Source organism: Channa argus, chromosome 5 (genome assembly GCF_033026475.1).
Source record: "Channa argus isolate prfri chromosome 5, Channa argus male v1.0, whole genome shotgun sequence".
In the NCBI taxonomy this organism is placed as follows: domain Eukaryota; kingdom Metazoa; phylum Chordata; class Actinopteri; order Anabantiformes; family Channidae; genus Channa; species Channa argus.
This window is the reverse complement of record NC_090201.1, coordinates 1,295,084-1,308,996: the sequence shown is the minus strand read 5'-3', so window position 1 is coordinate 1,308,996 and position 13,913 is coordinate 1,295,084. Positions and strand designations below refer to the sequence as shown.

Below are 13,913 nucleotides of genomic sequence, written 5' to 3'. Positions count from 1 at the left end.
TTTAGCATGGAGGACTGAACATCCATGGTTTCCTAAAACATTTTTACATTTCTCATCAGACCAAAGGAACGATTTCCACCTCACGTCAGTCCCCGAGCTCAGGCCCAATCTGAATATTGTTTAGAAATTGTGGTTTCCTTGCATGGTAGAGTTTTTAACTTACATTTGAGGATACAGAGGCAAACTGTGCTCACTGACAATGGCTTTCAAAGGTGTTCCTGAGCTTATGCTGTGACTTCAACTGCAGAATCATGAGCCTTGAGATCATAGCCATTTAAAAATTATTGAACATTGAAAACTGAAAATTATTATCTAATATATATTTTTTAAAAAGATGCTAACAACTAATTTCATAATAGAAGAAATTAAAATAAATTTCACACTCACTCTCACTTGACAAATAATTATCAATAAATGTGTTACTAAAAATGTTAAACTGCTTCTTATTCACCCATTCACACTCACAATCACACACACACACACACACACACTCACACACCGATTGGGGATATACAGCTGGTCAACACTCACCGGGAGCAACTAAGTTGGGGTTCAGTGTCTTGGCCAAGGACACTTTGACATGTGAGCGGAGGAGCCGGGGATCAAACCACCAGCTGAGGGATTGGTGGATGACCGCTGTCCCTTCCTGCGTCACAGGTGTACTGGAGTGCATTATATTAATTAAGACATGGTTCTAATGTTTTGGCCATGTTATTTAAAATGAAAGAAACCAAATTAAGGCCTGAGAAAAAACATGTAAACTATGTGAAAACCTTTTTTTCCACAGCCTACTCAGTTAGCAATAAGTTGGCTGCTTGTACCAGCAAACTTTCAGTTGCAGAAAGTTACTAACGTTACCGTTACCGTTAAGTCACGTTGGCTACGTTCAATGAATATTTCATAAATTAGCAGCTCATAATTGACATGCAATACTAGCATTGCCACACTAGGTTTGTGACATGTCACGTGTGGCGTCACACCAATACTAGCATAGTATTACAATACTAGCATTGCCAGAATTAGTGTGGCAATGCTAGTATTGCAATTCGCCCGTCATGTTGGCGCAGTCATGTCCGAGTCAGTGCGTTGAGGGCGGGACAGGGTCACGCGCAGATCCAGGTGTAACATTTTAGACTAGTTTATTTCTCCACCTACTGTACTAAGCAAACTAACTACTCAGACCCACTTTTATTTATTGTAAAAGTTACTGATTAAAGCATTTTCAAGCGCTTTATGCAAAATGTAAGCAAATTTCAGGCCTTAAAAACACAACAAATATTTCAAGCACCCGGACAAACCCTGTACTTACGATCAAAAACAGGTTTCACATTATTTGCAAATCATTGCAGTCTCATTTTATTTACCCATTCATTTATTTTACAGAATGTCAAAACTTTTGTGGCAATGGGGTTTGTAAAAGACTTATGGGAAACTTTAATTAAAATTACTCTGTTGTTTGAACAGACTAATGACTAGGATTCCCACATTTACAAACAACAAAACATTATTTGTCTAACAGTGAAAGTGGATTGTAGGAATGTGGGAAAAATATTTGAGTATTATCAGCTACAAACATGAAGACACATGAAGAGGAAATGAGGCTCTTGAGTACTTACCATTATTGTGCCTCCCGTTTGTGTCCGCAAAGGCTTCAACACCTTCCGCTGTACCAGGAAATTAGGCAGAAACAGAAGTGGTGGGATTTCTGTTATTGTTGCCACCACCACAGACCACTACAGTAAAAAAAAAAAAAAAAAAAAAAAAAGACAATTAGAAACAGTATTCATTTCCTGTGCTGTGACTAAATAACTGATTGAGCAAACAAATCCACAAATTGACCTCAGATAAATCAGAAGCACAAAAAAGCAGAACGTAGGAGGCAGAAAACCTTTTTTTTTTTTAGCAAATTGTGGCCTCCAAGGGTTTGAGTATAAAGGTGTAGAAATGCTGACAAAAAAAAAAAAAGACATAATAACACTGTCAGTGTGTTTATGCTTGAGCGTTGACGCTTACATGAAAACAGGACGGCGCAGAATAATGCAAATTCACAGCAGAGTACTGAGGTGATGTCTCATGCCAGCCAACAATTGGCTCTGCATGCAGTAGAGTGGGGGAGAAAATATTTGAACAGGATAGAACTACTTTTATTAGCTTTACTTTTCCATATCTCCATATTTACATCACTAACGTCCTGTCAAAGAGTTAAACTTCAGCTTCCTAGATCTACAATGAAAGGAAAGGAAAAAAAAAAAAACTAAGGTTCTTAATGAAATCCTGGGGGGATTAATTAAAAGGTGCAAACATTTCTATTGACTCAAAGGAGTCTGAGAGGTGCTAGCTTCTAAATATGCTCTAAATGATTGATTTGAATGAGGACTGATTCCCAAATGGGATTATTGATCTGCATTTTGATGACAAGTCCCTGCTCTCTCATGCCACCTCCCGCATTATAATATTAGGAGGAAAAGGCAAAAGTGAAGCAGGGGAAGAAAACTACACTGTAATCGAAGTGCTATTAAACATACTGTGGAGGCAGGCTTATTTCTGTCCGGTGGTCCAAAACTTATCCCATCCGTAGATCGTTGTATGACACTGAACATTTATTTAGCTCCGCGTTCCAATTGAGCCGATAAAGTAATTCCACAGGAAAGTTTCTCAAAATAATTCACAGAACAAGTTTCACAAATCCATTCCGTAAGAAACGGTGAGAAACTGTGCTTCTCCGTAGCTACAAGCTCTACTTTCCACTACTACCTTGTTGTGCTCCCCCACCACCTTGTAGTCCACTTCCGTCCCTTAGCTCCAATAGCTGGGAACAAACATCATTTCCTTAACAACTAGTTAGGCAGACTTCAAAGACAAACATCAAAGGGGCTGCCTTCGAAGTTTGTGATGTCATCAATGATGTCAAAGGTACACTTATACATACGCATCTTAATTTCCCGAACCTTTCAAGACACAGAAATAAACTAAACAAAATCTAACACGGAGAAAACTCCTGTTGGCTCATACAAAAACTATAACTTCCTAATGTAATTAAGAGTTCGATTTATATCCTGCTTGAAACATCAGCTCCCCAGTGCCTCTAGGTTATTTATGTGACACTGAAGAAGAGTTTACAAAAGAAAATGTGAAGAGATTAAGTGCTGGGGTGAACATGTCGAGATGCCACACTGAGGCGAGCGCTCAGGTTTGGCAGTGCTGAGGGCAAACACAGCTACCTTTAATCTGTTGAGGTAGCGTTTGGTGTGAACCACCAAGAGATCCTCTTCAGTAGCTTCAAGGGCTTCCACAATGTTTCCATCCGTGATGAACTGCTCCTCTAAGACAAAGGCATTGTCTGATTAGAGTCAGGTCATACAGACATAAGATTGGAAATGTATTTCTGATGTTAAGCAACATTTTTGCAGCTCAATTTTCGAGATGCCTATGTTGTATTTTTAAAAAGAGTATTGGTACTGGTAACTAAAACGAATGCAGTCTAATTCAAAACGCCAGCAATAAATCATCCACTTAGCCATTAGTTTCAGTTGAACTTAAAACTGCTTTTGAAAGCTGTTGACCCACCTTTGATCATCCATCCAACATGAGTTTGACACTGGGTAGCAAGATAATTAATGCAATTACCTGTAACTACCTTTATATACTAAATATTCTGGTTTAAATGTGACGTCTGAATCAATAACAACGAGTTGTTAGTCCTTAGTAGTTAAATCTCTAAAAACATCAGTAAAATGCTTATCAATTTAGAACAATGTGTTGGAAGTTAAATTTGAGATTTCATCATGCTTTAACAGGCTTCACTAAATATTACAGTATATTTATATAACGTCCTATTTTTATCATGACGTGTCAACTTACAGGTCAATACACTAGCTCCCTTTAGAAAATATAATTAAAGCAGTAAGAAGCCAAAAACCGCACATGCTGAGGCATTTCTATCGTGACTCTAATGCAAGAATAGGTATGATTTTGAATTTTTGCATCACATAACAGCACGTGCCCCTCGAGTGGTTAGCACTGCCACCTCGCAGCTAGAAGTGGGTAATCACCTAGACAGGTCACCAGCCTAGGGATTAACTGGCGACCTGTCCAAGGTGTACGCCACCTCTAGCCCTTGACGGGTGGAAAAAGCCCCAGCCCCCCTTCCCCCAACTCTAAACAGGATGGATAATAGTGCAATGTTATGATTTCTTCCGTGTTCCTTCTCCTTTTTTCTCTATTTCACTGGAAAGCAAAAGGTTCCTACACCTCCTGTTTAAAAATGCTATCTTGTAACAGGGCTCTTTAAAATCTGTTACAACACAAGGTTCTTTGTGTGATTTTCTACATCTGTGGGTTAAAACTGCAGTATCATCCACTTTTTCTACAATGGGAGCAAGGGAAATTTTAGAACATCAGGTGCATTTAGACAACCTAAGCAGTAAGCTCAGTTCTATATTTGCAGTCTTAATTACTGACGGTTCTGTGAATTCATTAGGCTGCGTATGGCACTTTCTAAAGCAAACACAATAGATTGTGCAATTTGACAAGAACTTTGTGTGAAGTTGTGTTAGTTATCCAGTGACTATTTTCCTGTGGCCTTGAAACACGTGCTGTGCCTCATCTGCTGTACCTGCACAGACTCCCACAGGCCATTTTCTCTAATTATGTGTGCTGTCCTGCTCTGCCTTTCTCCTCTCCAGCAACTACACCTCACCTCTGCCTCATTTTCTACCTCACTTTGCCTTTGATTGCACTCTGAGATTCCATTCATATCAGCTCGAGGACACGTCCTGCCCATCTGCCACTTGCGTTCTCATTCTCTTACCTTTCAAGAAATGAATGACTTTCCCCCACTTCCCTGCATCAAATGGATGCAGCTTTTCAAGGCCCATGAAGGTGATGTTGTAGTCTGAGTGGTACACAATCGGTAGACATGTCCGAGGGATGCTGGCGTACAATTCAGTGCGGTGAGAGCTGAAAGAAAAATAAGAAAGGTGCTCAATGCAACACTGCTGCCTGCCTTTCACAATAAGTGATTTCCCCTGGGGATTAATATGAATAACTGAAACTGTCATGCTCTTTGTTTGTGTTGCTCACCTCCTTTTTCCTTCATTATCTTCTTTTTGAGACATGTTCTTTAGGCATTACCACATTCATCTGGGGGTAAAAAAAAAAAAACAGTAAAATTCACACACACGATTATACATCCTGATGAAATAATAAAATTAAAAAGTTGTAATGTAGCAACTTGGAGTGCAGAAATCGCACCCTGTCGATTTTACTGTGCAAAATTTTCAACAGTACGGAAAAACTACATAAAACAAGTCGCGTTTCATTTCTCGCGCATGCGCAGGGGCGTGTGTACATTTCCAAAGACGCAACAGCATAAGGAAATGTTTGCGCGGACACCCACAGCCTCCGAGGAGGTTAGAGCAGCCTCTGTGGGATAAAACGGGCTCACTTCGCCGCAGAAAACAAAAACGTTGCCAGAGCTGCTGCACGAACCAGCCTGGAACAGTGAGAGAGGACAGAAACCACCATAAGCTGATGTAACTCACCTGCTACTGTATGCGGACTAACGCATGTCACTGAGCAGCTGCAGGAATAAAAAGAATCAGTCCAGGCTGTGTGTCCGTCCTGACAGGCCTTAGCTTGGACTGTTGCTCAATAGGCAGCAAAAAGAAAACGTCTTTACTGGACACAGTTTCTTTGATTGTATCCTCATTACATCATGTTTCCTAGCTACGCAGAATACGCGCGAGGGTGATTCTGGCGTGTCGCGTCACTTACGCTCTGAGCGTAACCCGAGATTTAAAGCAGAAGACACGTGTTTGCAGCTGCGCAGGAAGCTCTTACTTTCCGTTTGACTCTGCTCTGCGTGAGGTCAGACTCGCTTTAAGATGATTCCAATTGGCCTTTAATATTAATAATAAATATGAACAATCCAGCATTAAAGAACTGAAGCTCTAAGCTGTTTCACTGCAACAAGTTTAAATAAAAGACCCCAAGAGAGGAATCTAGCGGGGTAAACAAAAGCTACTTAGAAAAAGTACTTTTTAAAAAAGTAGTAGTAGCACTTGTACAAAAGTGCAAGTACTCCACCAAAACATCGTATTAAAATAGTATGGAAATCGGTGATGTTGAGAACATATATGTTCTAGTCCAGATTGTTTAACGTTATCAAATTTTAAAAACATGGCAAAAAGAAGTATATTATAAAAAATAAGATGCAGCACAGTCGTGGAATGGTTAGCACTCTGGGCTCACGGCTAGAAGGTCCCTGGTTCAAATCCACCTGCCAGCTGTGGCCTTTCTGCATTTACTGTCTTTGCTTTCTTGGGTTTCCTCCACATACTCCGATTTCCTCGTACAGTCCAAAGACTTGCATGTTACATTAATTAGTGACTAAATTGCCTATAGGTGTGAATGTGAGTCTGTGTATGTGTCTCTGTGTTGGCACTGAGATGGACTGCAGACCTGTCCAGGGCGTACCCTGCCTGATATAGGCCACCTGCTACTCTGAACATGAAAAGATGTTAAACATAACGGATAGATGGATAATAAATAAGGACCATGATCTGTATTTCTATAGTGACTTAAAGGTGCCAATGTCAGTACTTTATGTGTTAAAAGCTGCTTCATACGTATGTACATCTAGTATCTAAAGCTGTAAAATACTGTGTATGTACTAAAGTAGCCATTACAATATTTCCATTTGAACTCTGGTGGACTAAAAGTCAACATAAAATAAAATGCCTCAAAACTGTATGTATGTACTTACTGTTATTACCTCTGATGTTTTGCATACACACACTGAAATAGGGTTCCATAAGTTGTAGTTGTCATTATTCATTAGAAAAATGTTTTAAGTTAACTCAGTTTATGTAACAAATTAATAAAACCTAACCCTGTGTATAATTTTAATACAGTGTATATAATGAATATATTTTCCATTATGACTTGATTATTCCATGCAAGCTTTGAGTGTTTTCTGTTTGTAATGCAGCACACATTTACATAGGCTTCTAAGATAGTAAGAAAGCAATAATCATAACAATTATCTTATCAATTTTATTTGCTACTCATTCATATTTCTGCCCATGTTGTTTTTTTGCTTTCCCCAGCTCAAGTGCCTGTGCGAGCTACTGTACTGTAAGTCCATTTTCCCAACTAGAGCAACAGAGTTTTAACCTCTGCCAGAATGTGCCGCAGGGTTTTAGCAAGGTAAAGAGAATCATTTTGTTCAGCAACAGACCAAATGTTCCCACAGGGATCAATAAGTTTCATCTTATTTCATCTCAGTATGTGCAATAATGTGCAGTTCCCCATAACTCCCCTGAACACAGTTGATCTATCTGTGTTATATCAGAGCAATATGAATTAACCCTAGACCTGCCACCATAGCCTTCGCCACTGCAATGCAGGCACTGACAGTAAAAATGTTACCTGTAATACCTGTGAATAGTGTGACTATAATCCTGTCTTCTGGCAGATGAAGAAGCTGACATCTATAAATAGCACGATTTGTTAATGCCTGTGTATGATAATATTGATGGTCTGCCTCTGAAGCCAGACTGGGAGAAGGAAAAGTTACAAATACCAAGGATCAGTTGATTAAGAATGAGTTTAAATACACTGTAATTATTCAAGTTATTTATTTATTTATTTTTTTTGTACGGACAAAAATTTATTTTCTAGATCATGTAATGGGTCCATTTTAACAGTTATATACATAATACTGCCTCTTAAAATATATATATAAAGTAATTACTTATGCTGTTACATATTGTTGTTATTGTATGGAGAGTATATTTTATTACATTTGAATTTTATTTGATTTTGGATGTGTTTTAATGTCTCTTTGCTACATTGACAGGGATGATTTAACTTAGATTGAAGGGTGTGAGCGAGCAGTCAGTGGTTATACTTGGCTTTTTTTTTAGTAAGTGTCATGTAAACAAGAAACCTGCTTTCCACAATCAGGGTAGGGGATTAGGAAGAACTGATTCCACCAGGTAGATTTCTCCTCAAGGACACAGATATTTCTGCTTTAATGCCAGTGCTGGACATCCACTAAACACGATAACGTACAAAGCACATTTCCAGGGAAGTTGTGACACAAAAATGTAAATAAAAAGCGAAATTACTTGCAAATCATTTGAAACCCATTGTTATTATAAATAAGAGAAAGTTTATATATTAAATGCTGAAACTTCCAATTTCATTGCTTTTGTTAATATTAATCAATATTTAATACCACATACATGTCTCAAAAAACTTTAGACAGGGGCAACAAAATGTAAAATGTGTGTACCAGTGAAAAATGACTCAACTAATGAGGTTAATGGCAACAGGTCAACATGATCTGATTGGTATTAAAGAAGTCTTTCGATAGTAAGGACAGGGTGTGTTCATCACCCTTTGAAGGACTACATGCATCTAAACTTGCAACAATTTAGGAATAATGTAAAGTGTAAAACCCAACTACAGTACATCATTTAATTCAAGGCTTCAAAGAATCAAAAGAAATCTCTATACACCACAGACAATGTCAAAAATATCCAGACTAAATGGTTCTGATCTTCAGGCTTCAGGCAGAAGTGCATTAAAACAGACTATATATTCTAATTCACTTTAATATATTCCGAAGAGCTTGAACTACTGCAACTAGGTGATCATAAACTTCAAAGACACACACACGTCTTTAACTGGTGCTTTAATGGTGCATTTTGTAACAATTATACAACCTAAAACGGACACTACAAATAAAATCCAATAGTAATCCTAACTTATGTTAACTTATTAAGTTAATTTTAACTCAACATATATCAACATTATCCACTTCTTACTAGTTTTCACCAAGTTAGAGGTAACTGCAGTTGAACAAGCCCTTTTATTCAAAGCTGTAGGAAATGTCATGTTATGTGGCCCAGCAATAAGTTTGTTTAAAAGACAGCACTAAATATGATTAACTTTGAAGGAAAAGTGATTGCTCCATACTGTTATGAGTAAAAATTAAAAAAAAATGGTGCAAACTAAATTGTAAGTGTACTACACGTAATAGACATTTGTAATTACAAATCCAATTCCAGTTTTTTTTTCAAGGCAATCGGTTTGCGTGCCTTTTTTTTTTTCTTTAGAAAAGGTCAAGTAATCTGAATTTACAGTGTATTCAATATCAGCTTTTTACATTATTTATTTCCTGTTTTAAGGCACATCGATATTTCTTTGGGATCTGCCAGTTGCAATTTAGTTTTTCTACTTCACTGGTAGTGATTGACACTGTGAGGCACAGATCTGACATGAATTAGATGGTCGCTTGGGGCAATAAACACCTCCCCAACAATACTGAGCATTTGTTACCATAGCAACTGTCAGAGTAGATATGACAGCCCACCATTCACACTGATATGAGTGAGACAAATAAAATAAAGATCCTACAGCTGAAGCAGAAAGTCTGAGTGTGGACTATCATTTAATCCCTTTGAGAAATGCTTACATCTGTAACCTAATTCAGAAATCTGTATTTACTGCATCATATTCACTGTGGTGAGGTTGTGATAGCTCCATATGGAAAAGCCAGTGTCTCCTGGCTCTTTTGTAGATGAATGAGAAAACAGCTTCTCACAAGTCTTTGGGGATTTGGAGATCCAAACACACTCCTTTCCATCTGCACAACCAAAACCAGAAGGCGCAATTATCTCTTGCAGGCAGTGAATGTTTTTTCAACACTGATCCATGGGATAATTTCTCAGACCAAGTTGATTGTTAAAATATATCATGTGCACTGGAAAGACACTTCAGGCTTTACATAACACATTGTATTTTATGTTATTAGAGGAAATGGGTAGGACTGCAATAAGATGTTGATATTTAAAGGAGCAGTAAGCCTACGTAGACTCAGCTCACGTTTACACATTCGGTGTTTTCGGTTAAGTTACCTTAAGCCTAAAACTGACAAGATGTGGTCTGACTGATTGAATAAAAGATCCAGTATACTGCATAATCATTTTGTTAGAGATCAATCATATACAAACTGACTGTAAAATATCTTTAATAATATATTAGTTGTGCAGCATCAACAAATCAATAACACATTCTTTTTTCTGGGAGGCATCACATCTCTTGTTCTGTTTATGGGGCTGGTTCATTCATTAAAGCGACTGCAGAGAGAAAGATGGTTGACAGTAGTTATATTTGAATCTGGGTAGCATTTTATTTGGCTTTGAGCTCATCCATGCACATGGTAAATGATATTCAGAATAAAGACATCCCGGTAAATTTTAATGCGTAGCACATCCGAGGGAAAAGGCTGTAGATAAACTAACAGCGACGCCAATTACCAATGCTACGTCCTAGTAATTTCCAGTCCCTCCTGCTTTTTGCAACAAACTCTCTTAATCTAAGTATTTAACTAATAAATTGCCTGCTCATATAGTTGTGCGAAAGTTTACATCCATTATCTGTAGCCACTTATTCTTTTCAGGGTCGCGGACAGCTGAAGCCGATCCCAGCTGTCAGTGGGCAGGCTTCACCCCTGGACAGGTCACCAGTCTATCTCAGAGCCAACAGGAAGGCATATACACACAGACAACCATTCGCACTCACCTAGAGATAATTTAGAGTCACGACTTAAGCTAGCATACATGTCTTTGGACTGTCAGAGGAAACCCAGTGGAAACCTACACAAGCACAGGGAGAAGATGGGCCTGTGACCTTCTATCTGTGAGTAAAACCACTGCACCACTGTGCTGCCCCATAAATATTATACTACAAATATTAAAAGTGTACTAATAAATATTTCTAAAATATTCTAAGGGACTTATCATCATAACACAAAGAAAATGAACTTTCCTCTGCACCCTAAACAACATATCAGCTGTTGAAACTGAGACATTTTAACAGTTCATGGAAAATATTAGCCCAACATTTTTGGAATTGGGGATTTATTTCAATTTGTAAAGCACACAAAGAGGTTGCTATGCTTGCAATATTTTTACTGACAATGGAGCAGTACTCTATGTATATCCCCGTAGAGATTCAGATTTTCAAACTGCTGACTGAAAGACAGACGGGATGGACAGAACAGAATTTAGTTCTCCTCCAACAATGCCTCTCTTTTCCCATCTGCTGTGGCTGATGTAAACATCATCTGATTTCTAGAGCCAGGCAGTGATCTCATGAAATGCTGCCTTTATGGTTTGTTTGCTTTGCCATCCTGCCAGTGCTGTGTTACAGTTCCTTTAGGTGCCAAGTTAAACCACACGCAGTATTCAGATCATCAGTGGATAAGGCTGTAGATGGCAAATGGAATCCGATGAAGAAGAAGAATAAAAGCATAGGACAATTAGAAATCAAGCTCAGGGTGGCATTGTTGAACATTGGTAACACTGAGGACATGAGCCAGTCCTCAGCAACGAGCAAGAGAGCGAGCTGGATGTTTGTCTCGACAAAATAAGCGAAACAGCCTCAGCATTCATAAATTGCAAGTGAAAACCTAAATGTCAAAAAAGTTTTATAATAATCCTTTCACTATTAATATTAATTTTATTAATCCAATTATTAATTCACGTTAAGCGTCACATGATACTCAGATAGGTTTTAAACATTAATAGTATCTGCTCACATTTACAGTATACAGTTAGTTTGGTAATGTTAACATAGATAGGATGCAACCCTATAAATAGACTTTTATGTTGACGAGCAATATAATATTTTTGTTCCACTGTGATGCATTGTAAATGTGAATAAAATGTGGGGTTCATGTTTAACCTTTTTTTCTTTTTCACAAGTCTGCAGCCCTAAATACTATGGAATAATTAAAATGCCTTGTTTCTTTTTAGAAACTCATAACAATTTAAAACTGTGTGTAATACTTTCCCACAAAACAGTTCTACAGTTATTGATGGCTTTATGATGAACAATATACAGTGTCCCTTCATTTTCTTAGGTTTCGATGTTCCACTGCTTGAGCTCTCTGGGCCACCATAATAATACTGTACATCACTGAGTCACCTGATGTCTAACTGCCTCCACTTAGAAACTAAACAAAGCACAGACTCTGCCTCCTGATTTGCTACTTTGTCACTTCAATACAGTTACAAGTACTTTCCTATTTTCTTCATAATGCAAGGTTCATTAGCTTAGCTACTACTAACACCTCATCAAAACACAACAAAGTTCTGTTTTTCTGCAGCTTCTACAAACAATATTTTACTAACTGCTGCTGTCTAACTGGCTAAATAGCAAATGAGCAATTCAGCCATTACCATTAATTCCAGCTTTTCCAGACAGAAACAGCTTGCTTATTTCTATACATATAGAGTTTGACCCTAATAATTGGACTTATTATTCCCAAAAAAAGTTTTTGACCATGTGTAAGACCAGGAACAAATACAAACAGGGTGGGTGTGGGCAAGGGTGTAACAAACAGCCCGAGTTTGTGATTTTGGCTCATAAAACTGCTGTATTCTATTAATCTGCTCCTGGCCACTTCATCTAGTAAATATTTAAATGCTGTGATTCAACCTGGTTCTGTTATGATTGAATAATCTAAGATGTAAGTAAATCCAAAATGCAATAAAGAATAACAAGCCTTACAGTTTATCAACTGAATTTCTGACATGGCACGTATTTGCTCAGTGCAGCTGTGAAAACAACGGAATATTTCAATATAATTCCAAAAAGCATTCTTTATACGTTTTACATTTGTTCCGCACATTGTCAAAATCCAGGACTTTAAATTGTGTGTCCAACATGCTACTGTGACTCCTGTGGGAGCCTTAACCACTGCCAATCACAGAACAATGGTCCTGACAAAGAATCTGTTATGGAGACATGGGAGGGAGTGGTAGACCCACAGCACGGACATCCATGGACTCTCACAGCATGCATCCAACTCCTTATCCATCCACACATCTGACAGCTGCTCCCACTTCACCCCAACACACACACACACACACACACACAGACACTTGACAGGACTGTGTGAAAATAGAGTACAATAAAAGCCATTCTGTGCCCTTTTCTTTGAAGAGGGGGTCAGGAATTGGGGTGCTATTGAAGACATGAAATGCATTTTGACCCAGAGAAGAAGCAGATAGTAGTGCTTCTATGTTCCAGCATTTAAATGCACAGAGTGTAAACATTAGAACAAGTGAGTTTAAGGAAGAGGAATGTGTAGAATTGGGCTTTTTATTAAAGCTGCCGACTACACAAAGCAATTATAATATCATTGGTTTAATGAAGCAAGGGACATTTGTGGTGTCCTGTACCCTATAAAAGTTTACTAAGTTACTGGAAACAGTAGGTTTAATACAAGAGACAAGGAATGTAGGGTGGGTGACCTGGGGAGTGACTGCCATGTGGTTGATGATTTTGGCGACCGGAAATGTTCCTACAAACCAGTGGGCCAGCTTTCTGCTCTCGACGTGGAGGGGGATATCCGCTGCAGAGAGCCATAGTCGCTAGCCCACTTGATACCAAGGCGCACAGCTACATAGTCTGTCAGCGGTACTGTTTTTAGGTTCGCTTTTTAGGGTCTGACTGTACCAGACTGAAGCCTGTGCGGAAGGCACAGAAGATCCTTTATCACCAGATAAAGTGATATCCATAAACTACCTGGAAGTTAGCCTCGAGGCAGATGATGGTAAGGAGTTATTCACAGACTCTACCCAGATCACGTTCTAGGACCAGGAGGAGGGTTCCTGGGAGCAGAGGATATGGAGTCCAGTCTTTAGGCCCTGGCTTCATCTCCCGGCCTGGCCCTTAGACTGTGACAAAATCTAAGGAAATGTCAGACCATGGACGCTTGGGGATGGAAAGAGAAGGAGACCAGAGGGAAGGTGACTGGGTTAGAATAAACTCAAACATCTTTGAAAACGGTAGACCACCAAAATCTTTGGCGTACAACAAACGGGGTGCAGGTA

The 13,913-nt window shown here is 38.7% G+C and overlaps 1 protein-coding gene across 3 annotated transcripts in view; it reads right to left on the bottom strand.

Moving 5' to 3' along the window:
* hdac11 (histone deacetylase 11) overlaps positions 1-6,747 on the bottom strand; it is a 43,193-nt gene extending 36,446 nt beyond the window's left edge. For 2 of the 3 annotated variants that reach the window (XM_067504172.1, XM_067504173.1), the window contains exons 1-5: positions 5,544-6,747; positions 5,083-5,142; positions 4,811-4,959; positions 3,222-3,322; positions 1,617-1,733 (exon numbers count right to left, since the gene is read on the bottom strand). In XM_067504172.1, the coding sequence (XP_067360273.1) occupies positions 1,617-1,733; positions 3,222-3,322; positions 4,811-4,959; positions 5,083-5,117 (402 nt within the window). In that variant the 5' untranslated portion in view covers positions 5,118-5,142; positions 5,544-6,747. The remainder of the gene's footprint in view (positions 1-1,616; positions 1,734-3,221; positions 3,323-4,810; positions 4,960-5,082; positions 5,143-5,543) is intronic. The other variant, XM_067504171.1, reaches the window with a different exon arrangement.
* Positions 6,748-13,913: the final 7,166 nt, after the last annotated feature.